Below are 19,122 nucleotides of genomic sequence, written 5' to 3'. Positions count from 1 at the left end.
TGAAAACTCTGAACACTCTAAATTCTCCATCGGTAAGATTGGGAGTGTGAATGGTTGTTCGTCTATATGTGTCCTGTTCAGCCATAGTTAGCTGGGATAGGCTCCCTCACCCTCGTGAGGATTAGCGGTACAGAAGATGAATGAATGAATAAACAAATAATCATCTGTGGTAACACTTTATAATAACTATCCTTTTTACTAGTTAATAGATCATTAATAAACTGTTGATAAATGATTTATTGTTGATTTGTGAAGTATTTGTTAACAGTTTGTTAAGCATTTACAGGGTGTTCTTAACCTGAAACACAGTTTGTGTAGAAACGTTTCAAGTTTTTGTGTGTAACGTTTGGCATTTCTATCTTTTCAGGTTAAGAAATGCCGTTCACTTCAAAAGAAAAGGCATTTTGATTAGGCATTTTGCAGGCAGCGCTCATGTTGTACATTTATGAAAGTCTGCCATAGAACCAACAAATATTTGTACTTTTCTTTCTATATTTAACCAATATAACTTATGACCGTCAACATAAAGTGTATATAGTTTTATAAAGATCCATCAACTAGCATAGGCATTTAGAATGGGGTCAACCATATTGGAACACCCTGTATATGCTTAACAAACTGTTAACAAATACTTCACAAATCAACAATAAATCATTTATCAATAGTTTACTAATGATCTATTAACTAGTAAAACGGATAGTTATTATAAAGTGTTACCTTATTTGCTTTCATTGACGACTACAAAAATCGAAGAATACTGTTTCATTCCATTTTTTGGTTTATAAGAATGATACATAAATGAATACACATTTAAAAGACACAACTAAATAAAAAGAGAATATTCAGGTTTTAACATTATCATTTTACAAATTTAAATTTTAAAAAATAGATATAAAATGCTTCTCTCACAGATAGTTATCAGTTAATATGATAATTGTCGATTAATCAGTGCTGCATCAAAAGGATGTATCACCTTGTCGATATATATTTTTGAATGCTTTTCCGATACCATTATTATAACCATAAAAACAGATTCGGAACAGATTGCGACTGTATTCAACTCAATGCGCTATTATTTTAAATCCAAACATGTGACAGTCCTATAGCGACCTGAAATAAAGCATCTAGTGTTAAAAGAAAAAGTGGTTGACCTAAATATTAGAACGTCCAGTACGCGTTTAATAAATGTTTACGTTAAAGCCAAAAACAAAGTATGAGCCAAACACAGGCAGCCCTGAGCCCAAGGATTGATTGCATGTCATGTGAGTGCACACAGTGTGACATTTAAACCTGTTAATTCATTGGAAAGCTTAGACTTGCATGCCAACGGATATAAGGCAGGATCATTCAGCTATACGTGTGACCAAGCGGAAGTGTGTTTGCTTCTGTCGGTGAGCGATCCCGCCACTGAGCTCTCTGCAAAAATCCCATTGTCATCATTTTTTCACTCTAATTTTATGATTTAATCTTATTAAAAGGTATTCAAAAAGCCATTTAAATATTCACCAAAATCCATAACTGTTGATAATAGGAGTGGGCACCTCTTGGTACCTCACGATACGATACGATTTGCGATAAAAAGCTCAAGATAATGATGATCTGATGATATGGCGATACAACGATTATCGATACATTGGTCAGGAAATCATTCTAGGACATTCTACAAACAACTAATAAACAGAAAAACAAGCTTCTGCTGTGAATTAGAATGAGTTTATCATTAATAGATGTCCAATCCATTTTACCTGGGAGGGTGGCAGCGAATCGCTGCCATCCCTCCCACTTCAAACGGATTGAACGACCATGGCCGGTAGTGGCAGCCACTGAAGTAATTTTGGGCCATTTAAGGTCATTTACCTGTTCATTTTCAGTTACTTCCATAGGTGGAGTTTGACTTTTGGGGCACAACATGTTGATGACCCCAAAACGCAGTGTCAGAAATAAAATTAACTTAAAAGAATATTTTTAATAATAGGTTGACAAGGAGCATTTTTTGTTTACGATCATTCTTGAGGGGAATTCAAAATCAGGCTGCTTCGGACAGCTAAACTTTTCGCCAAGATTGTCATCCATTGAATATGGTACGCCCGCCAGTGTCGTGCCAATGTAGTTACCCCAGTCAAAAATTGTATCCCCTGGGCAGAACCATATGGAGGTAGATTTGCGTTTTGATTATTCGATCAAAAAATGTGTTTGAATGCAAAAATAAATTTGAAACTCAAAAAAATACATTTGAAAGCTATTTTGCTCAGATTTTTTTTTTTTTTTCTTAATTAAATTCATTTTTAATTTACAAAGTTTTCTTTGATTTTAGCAATCCTTTTTGTGTTTGGGCCATATTATGGGAAGGACATTTGTGTCTAAATCATTCAATCCCCAAAAAAGTTGTTTCAATCAAAAAAACTATTTTCAAACATAGAAAAAAAAATCATTTGAAAAATAAATTGCCCTCCTCAATTTTTTTTTTTTTTTAAATATTATGCAAAGCAAATGACCGTCTAAGGTGCTAGTCACATGATCTGTTCAAAAAAATAATTTTAACCCATTATAAAAATATCATTTTTTATTCATTTCATTCATTTTTGTTGTTAGCTTTATTGCTTTACAACTTAATTACATGCAATGACACTTTTCGGCCACCAGGGGGGCCTGGCCCTAGCTTCCCCTTAAACTCTGCTTATGGTTTTACTTCCATATCTATAAATAATTCAGGGATTTTTGCATTTATTCACAAGAATTTTCAACGAAAAAATGCTCTTTGTCTGTGATTCCACTTGGTCAGCTTTAATGGCCACACCAACAATGCAGGACCCCTATTAATCGGCCCCACGCCCCGTGTCTTGTATATATCATTATGAAGTCTATAGTTAAGACTTGAAATGCGAGTGCTCACACACGCACGTACACACCAGATAACACACGCACGTAATGGGGTGCCGTTTGTAAAGCAGCACATGCTGAAAATTACGACAACATTTTCTCCCATTTAGCGCCACACAGTGTTTAAAATGGTGTGAAATTTTTACAACAATTTTAAATTTACAACATTATTTAGCAACTTAAATATTCATTTTTAAATAAGAAGTTTTGGAACTGATTCTTTAAATCCAGAACTAAATCTTAAATTTATATCTTATATCCTAAATGTTCAATCAGGAAACGGTCGGAACTAAATATTTGGCTTAATATGCAAATTCACATGACTGGAGACCGGAAGTAACAAAATAAAAGGTGGTGGAGCAGCTCAGACTGTCTTTTTACGTTGCTTGAAAATAAATAAAAACCTACTCAACGGTGGCAGTCTGCTAATAGACATTACTCGTTGTGATAATAACAATATATAGGTAAAATACATATTTAGGAGAAACTATTTAAAGAGTATTTTGTGTGCTTCAGCTTTTATTTTGTTACTTCCGGTCTCCAGTCATGTGAATTTGCATATTAAGCTAAATATTTAGTTCGAACCATTTCCAGATTTAGCATTTAGGATATAAATCTAAGATTTAAATAAAAATTAGGGCTGTCAAACGATTAAAATTTTTAATCGAGTTAATTACAGCTTTAAAATTAATTAATCGTAATTAATCGCAATTAATCGCAATTCAAACCATCTATAAAATATGCCATATTTTTCTGTAAATTATATATATATATTCTGTAAAATAAATTGTTGGAATGGAAAGATAAGACACAAGATGGATATATACATTCAACATACGGTACATAAGGACTGTAGTGGGCATTTCACTCTATTGTCATTTAAATCTGTCTATGCTGTCCTCACTCCGAAGCGTCTACTTTTTCCAAAGCTAGACAGCGAGTGAACAACGCCTTAATAATCAGACTTCTTCCTATTTCATCTGATTTATTAATAAAATGCTTCAAACCATTGTCCTCTTTAGACCGTCGTAAAACTACAAAAAAAAGTACACAAGCATTGCATTAGCAACAACGTTAGCTTAGCACGCTATACAGGTTCACTAAACATAAACAAAAAGCGTCTCATACAAAAAAATATAACATTTCGCTTACTAACATAATATGTACATTCTTTACAACAACCATACTTACGGACAAATCTTGTCCAAGGATCATATAAGCACAATATTAGAACGTAGACGTCAGCCCGAGACGTCGTGCAGCCATATTGAACTGGCAAGAACACAATAAACCAAGTCGCAAAGCGACCACAAGAGTTCGCTGATAGACAGCACAAAAAGCCTTGCTGTAAAACTTACCAAAAGGCAGAATACTGTCTGAGCGGGACATGTGCGTTAATTGTGTCAAATATTTTAACGTGATTAATTTAAAAAATTAATTACCGCACGTTAATGCGATAATTTTGACAGCCCTAATAAAAATATTTAGTTCTGGATTTAAACATTCAGGTACAAAACGTCTTATTAAAAAAATGAATATTTAAGTTGCAAAATAATGTTGTAAATGTGCAAAAAAAAAAGTGACTCTAAAAATTTACACCATGTTTTAAACACTGTGTGGCGCTAAATGTGAGAAAATGTCGTGATTTTCAGCATGTGCTGCTTTACAAACGGGTTGTCTGTATTTACGAGCATGGACTAAGCTACTAACCGAGCATATATCTTGTAAATTAATTGTATTGCTGACCCTGCGTTTCGGGGTCATCAACATGTTTTGCCCCTCCTGCAAAAGTCAAACTCCACCTATTTCCACATTCAAAATGGATACTGTGCAACAAGCTTGTTTTGCACAGTGATCAATATTGTGTAAACGTCATGAGTTGGGCATGTTTTTGGGTATACTCCAGCTTCTAGTGCTGTGACACCAACAGCTCCAAACAAATTCCATGTGTGTTCCCACATGCTTTACTCAGAAAAATGATTCACATTGCAAATGTGAACGCACGGTGCTTTGTATTCCTTTCAACATTTTTTTTGTTTTGATGAGGTAATATCACAGCAGCAATGCCTCTGAAAACGATACTGGAAGCGTCTGATAAAAGGAAGCCAGAATGAGTAAGAGTTTAATCAATCGCTGTCACGTATCGAGGGCGTGGTTTAGTCGTGTCGTCTTAGTAGAGGGCGGATCTTTGGCTTACGGTCACGCCTCAGCGCTGTCCATATATGGTCCGTGACGTCATGCGCATCGAAGTCCCATTCAGTAGAAAAAGACTCGGCCGGAATCCCCTTGGAGGCAATGTAGGCATTGAGGCGCGCTGGGCTCGTCGTTCGCCAGCAGCCGCTCTTCATTCAGGAATTCGTACGCATTTCGGGGCAATAATAAAACAACCAAAATGAAAGTGTCCAGCATCGACTGCCGCCACTTGCGGAGAATCATCAGGAAGGAGCGCGGGAGCTGCCTTATTGTGGACTGTCGACCTTATTTGTCATTTAGCAACTCCAGCATCAAAGGCTCCGTCAATGTCAATCTCAACTCCGTAGTGGTCCGGAGGTCTCGGGGAGGGCCGGTGCCTCTGCAGTTCGTCATCCCGGACCAGAGAGCCCTTCTACGGCTTCGGGAAGGGAGCATATCGGCGGTGGTGGCGCTGGACGACCGGACGTCCCACTGGCAGAAGCTGAAGAAGGACAGCGTAGCACAAATAGTAATAAATACCCTAACGGATGTGGCTAGTGGGACCAACATCTGCTTCTTAAAAGGTAAATCATATTAAATGGTTTTTTTTAAACTGTAATATATATATATAAGTATATATTGAAGGAAAAGTCAAGATGTTTAGTTTTTTCTCTAAAATATGACTACTAAATAGATGACTATTAAATTACCCTACAAAATACTCGACGCTTTTCAAAAGTAAAGTGACATAATCTCACTTCGCTTGTGACCTATTTAAACAAAAATTATAAATTTAAACAATCAACTCCGTGTTGCGAGATACTCAACTGACAAAACGTGCGTCAACGGAGCTGATGAGTCAGTGCTGACAACTATGAAAAATTGTGAAATTGACTTTCTGTCCCAAACGAAAAAAACAATCGGATGTGATCTAAATAATTGGCCGCGTTCGTGATCATGTGTTTAAACACCTCAACTTCCGTCCGACGCCTTTACATCCTGTAAATGAAAAGGATTAGTGAACTCCAGTAATTAATGGGGCTTTTATAATCAGGTTATAATCCGGTGCTAAGACTGTTTCATAAACTCTGTTGTTTTGCAAATTGTATTGATTATTCTGAACTGATGTTTTAATGCTTCCCTTTCTCATATAGGAGGATATGAGAACTTCCATTCGCAATACCCAGAACTTTGCACTGAGGTGAAATGCATCGAGCAGAGCGGAACTGAAAGCGAGAAAAAAGCCAATTATGAGAAGCTTGGTCACCATAAACCAGATTATGATCAGGTAAGGGAAGCTCCAATTCATTTGAAATGACAGTGAATGGTCATTTCTCAGTGCCATTCATGGCGCTGGAGGTCCAGTACATTTTAACTGGGATTGTCAAAATGGCATCTATCGCCATTATTGGCAGCGAATGAGTTAATTATTATATTTCTAAGGCAAAAACACAGTTGCTCATATAGGCTCATAACATATAGCACTTACTCAATGCTCTTATTGGCAAATTTTAATAGTATTGACTAGGGCTGCAGCTATCGATTATTTCAGTAGTCGATTAATCGATGAACTAGTTAGTTCAAATAATCGAGTAAACGGATAAGGAACATAAAAAAAATTAGATACCTGAGCTGAGCCTTAAACAGTATATAAAAAATGAATAAATAAAGGAAGGCTTAAGTACAACAAAAGAACAATTGGCTAATTTACATAGCAAAAGTCCTTACCTTAAAAGCTTTTAAAAAATTTTTTTATTTTTACAATGCTCTTAACAAATGGTTCAAACACATATTCCCACAAAAAACAGCTAAATATACCTAAACCAAATTATGAATGCATTAAAAAACATCAGCTCAAACAAAAACTTACCTTACGTTGGTCTTAACGGGGAGCAGCTGGATTCAGCCATGTGAAATGATATATGTCATATTCACTGTTGCCCCTAGAGGGCAGTGTATCCACCCAAATCAATAAAACTGAATGCAGAAACTTTCAACAACGCCACTTTTAATTTAAAAAAATACTCAAAGCAGCAAAATTTAATTTGAGTCTTATTTTTTAATCGAATTACTCGAGTTAATTGATTAATCGTTGCAGCACTAGTATTGACTAGAGCTGCAGCTATCAATTATTTTAAAAGTCGATTAATCTATCAACAATCGGATTTGAAACATTTAATGCGCTGCAAAATAAATTTAAGGAGATGTAAAACACAGGCTTGCTTAGATGGCACTTTCAAAACAGCATTAAATGTGAATACAAAACTTAAATTCCTGAGTTTATTTAAACTATGCAGAATTGCACTTTCATTGAAAAATAAATTAAAATACTGAGTTTAGCCTTAAATGGTATTTAAAAAATGACAACAAGAGAACATATGGCTAATTTCTATAGCAAAAGTCCACTAGCTTAAATGCTATAAAATTCTAACGGTTTTATCTATTTACTTTTACAATGCTTTTAAAAAATTGTTCAAACACATATTCCCCTCAAAAAACGGCTAAATATACCTATTAACTAAATCACGAAGGCATAATAAAAACATAAAGATCAAACAAAAACTTAACAGGGAGCGGCTGGATTCAGCCATGTTAAATTAGTTATGTAATCTTCACTGTATCCACTGGAGAGCAGTGTATCCACCCAAATGAATAAAATTAAATGCAAACACTTTCAAAACAAACCATTACAATGCCACTCTAATTAAACAAATACTCGAAGCAGCAAAATTTGGTTCGAAGCTTTTTTCTAGCGAATTACTCGAAATAATCGATTGATCGTTGCAGCACTAGCATTGACATGTGTGATGGTTTTATCAAGCTGTTTTAGTTGGATTTTTTTTTTTTGCTTCCGCAACAGTCGGATTTGCATTAATATGTCGCTAATTGCCGTAATTTCCGGACTATAAGCTGCTACTTTTCCCCTCATTTTGAATACTGCTGCTTATAGTTCAGTGCAGCTTATTTGTTGATTTATTTAGGTTAAGAGGTAACGCTTTGACAGCAGCATCATAGACCGTCATAATTATAACATGACACTATCATAGGCATTACTGAATGCTTATGACAGATGTCATGAAGTGTCAAATTATGTCACTAACTCCATTTATGTCCATTTTGGATCTTTTGCATCCTTAAAAAATTAGGTGATTTTCCAGATCTTATAAGCATTCATCAATGTTCACGACAGTGTCATGTCAGAATTATGATTGTCTTATGACAGTCTTATGGCACCATTGTCGCATGAAGTGTTACCAAATACCATAACTATCAATTAATGAAACAGCTGGAACAGTAACTGAAGAAATAATTAGTACAGAACATGTATTTTGATGGTTATAAACATCTGTAGCGCTGCATTGCATGCTTGGAGGCATGTTAGACGACAAGAGTGTTGACAGCAGGTGGCAGCAAGGGACCAGCGATGGCCAAATGAGGCTTCTTGAAGCAATGATGATGTTTCAGTTGGTCTTATGATAGTCTTATGAAGCCACTGTCAAATAAAGTGTTACCTGTTAATACCGTTTGGTGTAAATATCCCATAATACAGTGAGGACATCTGTGGCTTATTTATGAACAAATGCCATTTTCGTGTCAAATTTGAAGGGGTGGCGGCTTATTGGTATAGATGCGGCTTATACGTAGTCCAAAAATTAAAGTAGATCGTACTTGAATATTTAATATGTACCATTCGCTATGACTGGCTGTTGGTGAGTGGATGTGTTGGCGGCCAAGTGTTTAGTCAGAATTGCATGGCCATTGGCGAGTGGGTGAGTAAGAAGTAGGAGTGTAAATCATCACTTTTATGACGATATGATACCATATTGATTCCTTGGACAACAGTACGATATTTTTCAGTATTCCAAAATCTCCGACAGTTCGATTCAAATTACTTAATCCGATATTATGTACAAGTTACATTTTGTCTAAAATGTAATTACCAACGTTTTTGACAACTTGAAATATACGAGACATTTGAATGAAAAGCTGATTTTGATCGATGTTTTGCGTTTCAATCAATTTGATTGGATCGATGCATCACCAGTCGATGTGTCGTTACATTTCGATTTATCACACGATGTGGTCAGACACTCTTTTTAACCAAACAATGAGGAAAAGATTGAATTTGACACACCTTTTACTCACGATTGATGATTTGACGCATTCACACGAATATCAATTGGATGCTCAACATCTGACACCATTCAGCAACTTTGTAATCATACGTTGCTCCAGATTGACGGGTTTTTAATTAGATATCACACCTTGTTGTCTATTGAACCGACTTATCTTCACTCACATCTTGTCCCCCACCCATTTCTCACTTTCAGGGTAAACCCGTGGAGATCCTGCCTTTCCTCTACCTCGGTAGTGCCTACCACGCCTCCAGGCAGGACTATCTCACTGACCTTCACATCACTGCCTTGCTCAACGTGTCACGCAGGGACATGCAGCCGGCCAAGGGCCACTATAACTACAAGTGGATCCCAGTGGAAGACAGCCACATGGCGGACATCAGCTCCCACTTTCAAGAGGCAATAGAATTTATCGGTGAGTTCAACGTTTTAACTTGGTGACCAATTTTAAACAAATTTTAGAGCTCTTCTGCCTCTCAGTTATAGTTTCACATTTACTAGTCCTTCTAAAAAAATTACATATTGTGATAAAGTTCATTATTTTCTGTAATGCACTAATAAACATTAGACTTTCATATATTTTAGATTCATTACACACACCTGAAGTAGTTCAAGCCTTTTATTGTTTTAATATTAATGATTTTAGCAAAAAGTAAAGAAAAAACAAAAATCGCAATCTCAAAAAATTTGCATATCATGAAAAGGTACTCTAAAGAAGCTACTAACCTAATCATCTGAATCAACGAATTAACTCAAAACCCCTGCGAAAGATTCCTGAGGCTTTTAAAAACTCCCAGCCTGGTTCATTACTCAAAACCACAATCATGGGCAAGACTGCCGACCTGACTGCTGTCCAAAAGGCCATCATTGACACCCTCAAGCAATAGTCTATGACACAGAAAGAAATTTCTGAGTGAATAGACTGTTCGCAGAGTGCTGTATCTAGGCACCACAGTGGGAAGGAAAAAGTGTGCAAGGAAACGCTGCACAACCAGTAAAGGTGACCGCACCCTGAGAAAGATTGTGGAGAAGGGCCGATTCCAGCCCTTGGGGGACCTGGAGAAACAGTGGACTGAGTCTGGAGTAGAAACATCCAGAGCCACCGTGCACAGGCGTGTGCTGGAGCCACTTTTGAACCTGAAACAGCGGCAGAAGCGCCTGACCTGGGCTACAGAGAAGCAGCACTGGACTGTTGCTCAGTGGTCCAAAGTACTTTTTTCAGATGAAAGCAAATTTTGCACGTCATTCGGAAATCAAGGTGCTAGAGTTTGGAGGAAGACTGGGGAGAAAGAAATGCCAAGATGCCTGAAGACTAACCCAGTGTCAAGTACCCACAGTCAGTGATGGTCTGGGGTGCCATGTCAGCTGCTGGTGTTGGTCTACTGTGTTTTATCAAGGGCAGGGTCAATGCAGCTAGCTATCAGATTTTGGAGCACTTCATGCTTCCATCTGCTGAAAAGCTTTATGGAGATGAAGATTGCATTTTTCAGCACACCTGCTCACAGTGCCAAAACCACTGGTAAATGCGTCAAAACGTTTCTTTTATCCCAGGCAATAGTAGGTGGTTTATTTACCTGACATGGTTTACTGACCATGGCATTACTTTGCTCAATTGGCCTGCCAACTCGCCTGACCTGAACCCCATAGAGAATCTGTGGGATATTGTGAAGATGAAGTTGAGAGACACCAGACCCAACACTGAGGATGAGCTTAAGACCGCTATCGAAGCATCCTGGGCCTCCATAACACCTCAGCAGTGCCACAGGCTGAATGTCTCCATGCCACGCCGCATTGAAGCAGTCATTTCTGCATGAGGATTCCTGAACAAGAATTGAGTGCATAGCTGATATAATTGATTGAAGGTTGACTTTTTTTGTATTGAAAAACACTTTTTTTTATTGGTCGGATGAAATATGCTAATTTTTTCAGATAGGGATTTTTGGTTTTTCTTGATTTTTTTGCTAAAATCATCAATATTAAATAGGTAAAAGGCTTGAACAACTTCAGTTTTGTGTAATGAATCTAAAATATATGAAACTAATTTTTATCAGTACATTAGAGAAAATACTACACTTTATCACAATATGCTAATTTTTTGAGAAGGACTAGTATTTTTTTCTCGACTCCCTGCTCGAAATAGTGCACTAAGCCAGACTATTTTGCAATGAAGATATATGCACCTTCCCAAGGATAGATCTTCACCCAGAATAACACCACCTTCACTGTCGGTATATTTATAGTCGCCGATTGCATGGAGGAAGTCTTGGAAATATTCTGTCTGAATTAGACGACCCTGACAAAGACTTCTATCCGTAGGGGTTTATTTTTAAAAGGCGTCATCGTCGCCCTCAAATAAACCCTCAGACTGTGCTTGCCTGCCGCCATTCACAAATAGAGGGCTATAAGAAACCCAGTGGTAATCAGTTTAGCTTGATCGCCTGCCCTCAAGCTTCCTCCGACGCGTCCAACCGGTGGCTTCCATTCAGGATTTGCTGAGGAGTTGACCCCCTCCCGGGTCTTAGTTTGAAAAAGCCGTTCTCATGTTGTCATCGCCAACTAGGCCTAATCTCCGGTGGGTGTGGCCGTCAGTCAGTGTGGCAAGTGACTGGGCAGGAATGAGCAGGCAGGGGAGGTTGAATGGGTGGGTGGGGGGCGACACACTTCGACAGCGGTTACTCACTCACAGGTGGGCCTGAGGGCAGCAGCCTGTGGAGAAGAGAGTGTGTGGGAGAGCGATGTAACAGCAGCAAATGTTCAGGTTATTTATAGACAGAGGACAAAGCTCAGCCAGGAGCGACTGACCAGTATTGGTTGGCTTTTTTCTTACTATTGTGTATTGTTTGAGGGTGGTAGCCATAAGCGGATTTTAAGAGGGGGGGAAGGGAGGCCAGGCCCCTCCTGGTGGCTGAAAAATGTAATTGCATGAAATTGACTTTCCTATATAAGTTGTATAGCAATAAAACTGCAACAAAAATGAATGAAATGAACCAGGGCTGCAGCTATCGATTATTTTAGTAGTCTATAAATCAATGAACTAGGTAGTTCGAATAATCGAGTAATCGGATAAGGTACATAAAAAATTTAAATACCTGAGCTGAGCCTCAAATAGTATAATTATTTTTTTTTAAATAGGCTGTACAGTGGGGAGAACAAGTATTTGATACATTGGCAGTGTATCAAATACTTGTTCTCCCCACTGTATGTACAACAAAAGAACAATTGGCTAACTTACATAGCAAAAGTCCGCTAGCTTAAATGCTATAAAACGCTAATTTTTTTTTAACAATAGTCTGAACAAATGGTTTAGACACATATTCCCACAAAAAAAACGGCTAAATATACTTAGGAACTACTTTACGAATGCATTAAAAAAAACATTAGCCTAAACAAAAACTTAGCTTATGTTGGTGTTAACAGGGAGGAGCTGCATTCAGCCACTTGAAATGAGGCAGACTAGAGGGCAGTGTATCCACCCAAATAAATTAAACTAAATGCAAACACTTTAAAAACAAACCATTACATCGCCACTTTAATGAAACAAATACTCGAAGCAGCAAAATTTAATTTGAAGCTTTTTTTTCTAATCGGTCATTTGCTTTGCATATAATTTTCAAAAAAAAAAAAAAAAAAAAAAAAATATATATATATATATATATATATATATATATATATATATATAGGGGAGAGCAATTTTATTTTTTGAATGATTTTTTTCTTTGATTGAAAATATTAAACTTTTATAAACTTTTTTTGGGGATTGAATGGTTTAGACACAAATGTCCTACACATAATATGGCACGAACACAAAAAGGATTGCTTCAATCAAATAAAACTTTTTCAATGAAAAATTAAAAGTCCAAATGCAAATTTTTAAATCTCAAATATTTGTTCGCATTCAAAAACGTTTTTTATGATTGAAATTTTTCTTTTTTTTTTTTTTGATTGAAGTGATTTTTCCTTTTGAAAATGTATTTTTTTAAGCAACTTATTTTTTCATTGAATAATAAAGACAAAAACTTCCTAGCCAAAACGTGGCCCAAACACAAATCAACAATACTTCAACCAAAAAAAGTTTCTTCAATCAAAAAAAAACTTGACTCCAATCAATCAAAATTTCAAAGAAAAATAGCTTTCACATGCATTTTTTTGAGTTTCGAATTTAATTTTGCATTCAAACAGATTTTTTTTTTTTTTTTTTATTTAAGCGGATTTTTTTTTTTAATTGAAAATATTTATTTTGAGTGAAGCAACTTTGTTTTGTATTGAAGCAACTTTTTTTTTTTTGATTGAATAATAAAGACACAAATCTGCCTCCATACGGCTCCGCCCAGGGGATACAATTTTTGACTGGGGTAACTACATTGGCATGACACCGGCGGGCGTACCATATTCATTGGTTGACAATCTTGGCGAAAAGTATTGCCTAAGCAGCCTGATTTAGAATTCCCCTCAAGAATGATGTGAAACAAAAAAAAAAACTCATTGTCAACTTATTATCATAAATATTGTTGTAAGTTAGTTTTATTGCTGACACTGTGTTTCGGGGTCATCAACATGTTGTGCCCACCCTGCCCCAAAAGTCAAACTCCGCCTATGGTGGTAGTCTAGATTTAGACCTCATTACATAACACAGCTAATTGTTCCAAGAGCAAGTTTAGCTTACAATTAGCTAGTAGCAGAGTTATTTCAACTGAGTAGATCACTGATGTCAAACATAAGACTCGAGCGCCTGATCTGGCCCGCCGTATCATTTTCTGTGTCCCGTGAAAGTAAACATGTCACCTATATAAACTGTATTTTGGAAATCAAAGGCTCTTTACTGAATTGATACCGGTCAATGTACCTTTTGGCCATTCGTTTTTCCTTCTCATTTTGGAAAACAAAAAACATAAAACGAACCTAATTCTGTTTTTTTGTTTTTCTGTGTGTTAACAAAAAATGAGAAATGAATCGTCTCCTGTTTCCCAATTAAAAACTGCTAATGCAATAATGGAAAATGAGCTGTAATCTGTTTTTCCAACATCTTTTTTTATAACTGAAGTCGAAAAACAAAATACGTCCAATATTTGTGTTTTCCACGATGTCCGCTTTTACAATGATCCATGACCCGGAAGACGATGTTCTTCTTCTTATTATTATTATTATTAAAAATATGCAGCTGCAGCAGGGTCTTTTCGTCTTGTTCAAGAAGAACATCGTCTTCAGGGTCAAGGCTCATTGTAAAAGCGAACTCAGTGGAGAAAAATATTGGGCACATTTTTTTTCTCGACTTTAGTTCCATAAACTGACATTGTAAAAACAGATTAAGGCTAGTTTTCCGTTATTGAATTACCAGTTTTTAATCAACTACTGCACCATTTACAGTACTTCCTCTTCCGCTTTTTCCAGGAGTGTTGCGGAGTATAAAACGTATATATTTTTGTTTCTTTTGGCAATGCCATTGTATTTCTGGATAATTTTGTTACTTTTTAGCCCTTAAAAAAATAATTAAAAACACAATCTTATTCACCAGATTCCGATTTTCTGAAAAATGGCGCGATCGGCCCGATTTCCGATCACGTGACGGGATCAGAGACATCCCTAATATTTACTGTTTATTCCTCCCAAATTTAAAATTAATAAATATTTTTATATTGGTAATTTTAAAAGAATATTTATTGTATTCTTTTTCCTTTTTTTTTTTTTTTTACTGTTAAAAATAAATAAAAAACTATATAATTTAACTATTTTGGGCTTTTTACTCATTAAGGGAAAGTATATTGTTTTTGAATTAATTTAAATTTGTTAATTTAATTTAATTTTAATTTAGGTTTTAATTAATAAACAAATGTAAAATATAATTAAACATTTTTAATACATTGAAAAAATAAAAATATAAAAAAGAATATTTTCTCTTAAAAGGGTTAAACCGGAATTTTTAGGTCAACAGTGGTTCTAAATGATTCTTCGATTATTTAAATAGTTGTCGATGCATTTGAATTGATTAGCTGTCAATTGGTCAATTAATCTCAGCAGCCCGAGTTGAACAGACATAATGACCCTCCGAAGGATACCATAACTTTGACATCCCTGGAGTAGATGATTGGATAACCTATTTTAGGCTAGTTCCGCCCTCACTGAATTTATGAAAAAACAAATAAGTGTCAACATATTTTTGGAGCATCTCAGGGTTTAAATGTTATATATAATATAGCCGGCTGGCTCAAATGTGGGCTGTCCGCTGCTCACCTATAATTTAGTCGCTAAAAATACATACTGACCTGACTGAAAATAACTAGCAAAGCCAATGGTCTTTAAAACATCCATCAAGCTGATTGGAACAACCTTATAGGAAAAGTATTCCAGTTCATTGTGTATTTTTGTCTGTTCCTAAATTGAAAACATGTTCTTAAAATGAACATAAACTATGAAATCAGTCAGAATGCATTCTTGACTGTGTCACATTCGATACGATACGCAATACCGACTCACGATAACGATGCTCTCACGATATGGCGATACAACAACTATTAATACATGGGTCAGGAAATGATTCTACGATAGTCTACAAAACAACTAATAAACAGAAAAACGAGTGATCCCCCATTTTTCGCGGTTAATAGGGAACAGGACCCGCCACGATAAGTGAAAAACCACGAAGTAGCGCCCTCCCCACCCAAAAAATGTATTTATTCATTTAGCATGGGAAAGAGATACATTTAACACACGTTTTTTCACTTTTTTTCCAAAGTATCATTAAAAAAAGAAACTTTTATGTGCATATATATTTTTAATAAATGGCTTTTAAGCACTTCAATTGTAATAATTATGATACGTTTTAAACATGTTACTGTTCCTTTGAATTATTTTTAAATAAGAATAAAGTAGAAAAATGCTTGTCTTTATTAAATGCTTCATTGAGTGAGGCCACTCAAATCCGCTCAAGCTGCTCACTTACACACAATGAGTTGCTGCAGCAACTGTTTAACAAGTTAAACGATGATTGACGCATGCGGCGCTTTCAGAGCTTCGGCTTCCAAGCATCTGTGGCAAGATCAAACATTAAAACGTCTGTCAATCATTGTTAACTTTATTAAGCAACTCCAGTGCACTGCTTGACCAACGAAGACCAGCAGGAGGGAGAGTGAGATGACGTGATCGGGTCGGACGGCTCATCTTTATTTATATATTTATTTTTTAATTGGGAAAAAAAATCTGTGATGGACTGAGTGCGCGAAGTAGCGAGGTATCACTGTATTTTCATCCTTCTGCTGTGAATTGGAATGAGTTTATCACTTGTAGACTTTGAAGTGGGAGGGTGTCTATCTATGTCGTCTATGTCTATGGCGGTCAATGGCAACCAATAAGTTTAATTTTGGAGGATTTCAGGTCATTTGTTGTTGATTTTCAGTCTCTTTCTGTTAATTTTGGGACATTTCTGGGTCTCTTCTTATTGATTTGGAGGCATTTATCCCCTCAAATGAATAGGCAGTGACTAAAATTCAACAGGAAGAGACCTGTAAATGCCTTAAAATGAACAGACAGTGACACCTTTTAAAACGATGTATCGATTCTTGGCAGCAGCATATCGATACTTTCGGGATACAAATTATCACGATATATCGACATTTCGCTATTTTGTCAGACCCCTAGTGTCACAGTAGGCAGCAAATATCACTCCTATATTGGTTGGCGTGGACTAAAGTTCCATGCAGCTGTGTTGCAGGACCTCCTAAAGAGCGCAGTTATAAAAATATACAAAAAAATGTGGCCCCTGCGAAGGGTTCTCTGTAGGTGATGCTTACAGAGCTGCGGTATATAATTAGTGAGTAGGAGTAAATAACAGGTTATTTCTTCAGACTTATATTTTTTCCCCATATAATTGATTTGTCCATTTTGTTTTGCGTCCAGATCATGTAAAGAAATCCGGGGGAAAGGTCCTCGTCCACTGTGAAGCGGGCATCTCTCGTTCCCCCACCATCTGCATGGCCTATATCATGAGAACCCAGCAGCTGAGACTGGATGCAGCATTCGATATCATCAAGCAGCGGCGAGCCGTTATCTCACCCAATTTTAGTTTTATGGGTCAGCTGCTGCAGTTCGAGTCGGAAGTCCTGTCGACAGCACCCGCTCATGCCGCCACACCTGAACCCGCCACTCCTTGTGTCCCGGAGTCGGCATCCTTTTTTGCCAATGACATCACCACCTCCTTCAACACCAAAAACTTTGAGCCATCTGTATTCACCCTCCCTACCTCTTGCCTGAAGTCTCCAGTTCATCATCAGTTCAAGCTGAGCCCAATAACTGCACTGCCTTAAAAAAAACTGACAGCTTGTAGTCTTACTTGAAAAAGAATGAAATGTAAAATCTGTGTGCTTGGTGTTGAAACCAGCAGACCAGACTGGAGACCAGAAAAGTCTAAATAAGTAGTAGTTCACATTTCATAGATGCTGTTGCAGTGACGACAGCACAGTGATAAACCTGCAATATACATGCCTTAGTTCAACATTGTGATTTTTATGTTTATTCAAACTACAGTGAGGCAATTAAATCTAATTTATTGAAATTGCAATGTTTGTGATTTTTTTCAAAAATGTCAATGTGTTTAATAAAAGTTGAAAACTGATGTTGTCATAATGGAGTCATTAAATAGTAGGGTTGGGAATCTCTGGCATGAAGACGATTCGATATGTATCTAGATACACAGGTTACGATTAGATTTTAAAAAATGATACATTTTTAAGGCCGAGCGATTCGATACGATTCGATACAGTTTAAGAACGATACAGTTCGATACAGAGTGAAAACGATGCGATAGTAAACATTCGTTGTGTGTGTTCATACAGTATTTTAAACATATAAAAAAAGATTAAAGATTAAATTAAACAAAATGTCATACCAATGTTATGTTTTATTTTTTTATGCAAAAAAAAAGCTTACTATACGACCATCATATTGTTGGATGGGATTGATAATAAAATAAAACTCCAGTAACATACAACAATAAAGTGCAGTAATTTAATTACTGTATTTTCTGGTGTTTTGAACACAATAGGTAAGTAATTTACGTGCAAACTTTCAACGTAAACATCTTACAAGCAAAAAGTATTAATTATATGCAGCAGCTCTAGAAAAAAATAATCAAACCTGCTATCATAAATAAATAATTAAATTATGCTTCACCACTGGTATAACTGGGGGAATAAAAACATGGCATTTTAGACAGACAGGTCTATAATCATTACTTTAACCTTATAGACGGCAAAGTCATTCACTTATGACTGTGCTTCCACATTTTTTTTATTACTCATCACTGTCTATATCTTTTTTGAAGGGCAGATTTTTCTTGAGGAAGATCAACTGATCGACATGTTCATGTTTCAGTAGACTGCGTTTCGTGGAAACAATATGCCGCCCTTTCAACTATTGTAGTGGGTTACTTTTCAGGGTTAAAAACTCACGATCTCTGTACCGTGTGCGTGCGTCCGTTAACGGTGTCTGGGCTGCAGATGTGTCTTGAATTTTGTTTCGCTACGAGCGGCTGTCATAAAGTTAAGAGGCAAAATCATCATTTTGAACCTTTATGAATTGTAATCGAATCGTCACGTGTCGAATCGCGATGTATCTAATAATCGATTTTTTGGAACTCTTCTATTACAAGTACTGAGAAATAGGACAAGATTCTGAAATGAACACTTTTGAATAGCGTACGGCACGCAACACGTCAATTTTGCTCATTAATATTCATGACGTTAGCAACTGTTGCTAATCTCGCGTTTGTCCTACATGCTAGATAAATGTAAATAGTGTACGAGCGAGATGTTTATTGAGTTAAACCTACCAATCTGTCTAAAAACGATGTCCCTGGTGCCAAATCCACTGGTAAAGATGTGGGAGAACATACAAATGTTCAGTTAAAGAGATGGCTTGAGTGTCGAGGGCTGAAAAAGATGGG

General features: G+C 36.5%; 1 protein-coding gene across 1 annotated transcript; it reads left to right on the top strand.

Annotated features, from left to right (window-relative positions):
• Positions 1-5,153: 5,153 nt before the first annotated feature.
• On the top strand, positions 5,154-17,793 carry dusp5 (dual specificity phosphatase 5). The gene is made up of 4 exons (XM_057844420.1): positions 5,154-5,636; positions 6,207-6,340; positions 9,384-9,603; positions 17,079-17,793. The coding sequence occupies exons 1-4, from the start codon at positions 5,273-5,275 to the stop codon at positions 17,483-17,485; spliced, it is 1,125 nt and encodes a 374-aa protein (XP_057700403.1). The 5' UTR covers positions 5,154-5,272; the 3' UTR covers positions 17,486-17,793.
• Positions 17,794-19,122: the final 1,329 nt, after the last annotated feature.

This window comes from Corythoichthys intestinalis, chromosome 8 (assembly GCF_030265065.1).
Source record: "Corythoichthys intestinalis isolate RoL2023-P3 chromosome 8, ASM3026506v1, whole genome shotgun sequence".
NCBI classification, from domain to species: Eukaryota; Metazoa; Chordata; class Actinopteri; order Syngnathiformes; family Syngnathidae; genus Corythoichthys; species Corythoichthys intestinalis.
This window is presented reverse-complemented; position numbering and strand designations above follow the sequence as displayed.

What these genes read in the sequence shown, in the direction of transcription:
- dusp5 (XM_057844420.1), top strand. Translation starts at nt 5,273, where the DNA reads ATGAAAGTGTCCAGCATCGACTGCCGCCACTTGCGGAGAATCATCAGG. An exon ending in CAACATCTGCTTCTTAAAAG is followed by an intron (nt 5,637 to 6,206) that starts GTAAATCATATT and finishes TTTCTCATATAG; the next exon opens with GAGGATATGAGAACTTCCAT. An exon ending in AGAGGCAATAGAATTTATCG is followed by an intron (nt 9,604 to 17,078) that starts GTGAGTTCAACG and finishes TTTTGCGTCCAG; the next exon opens with ATCATGTAAAGAAATCCGGG.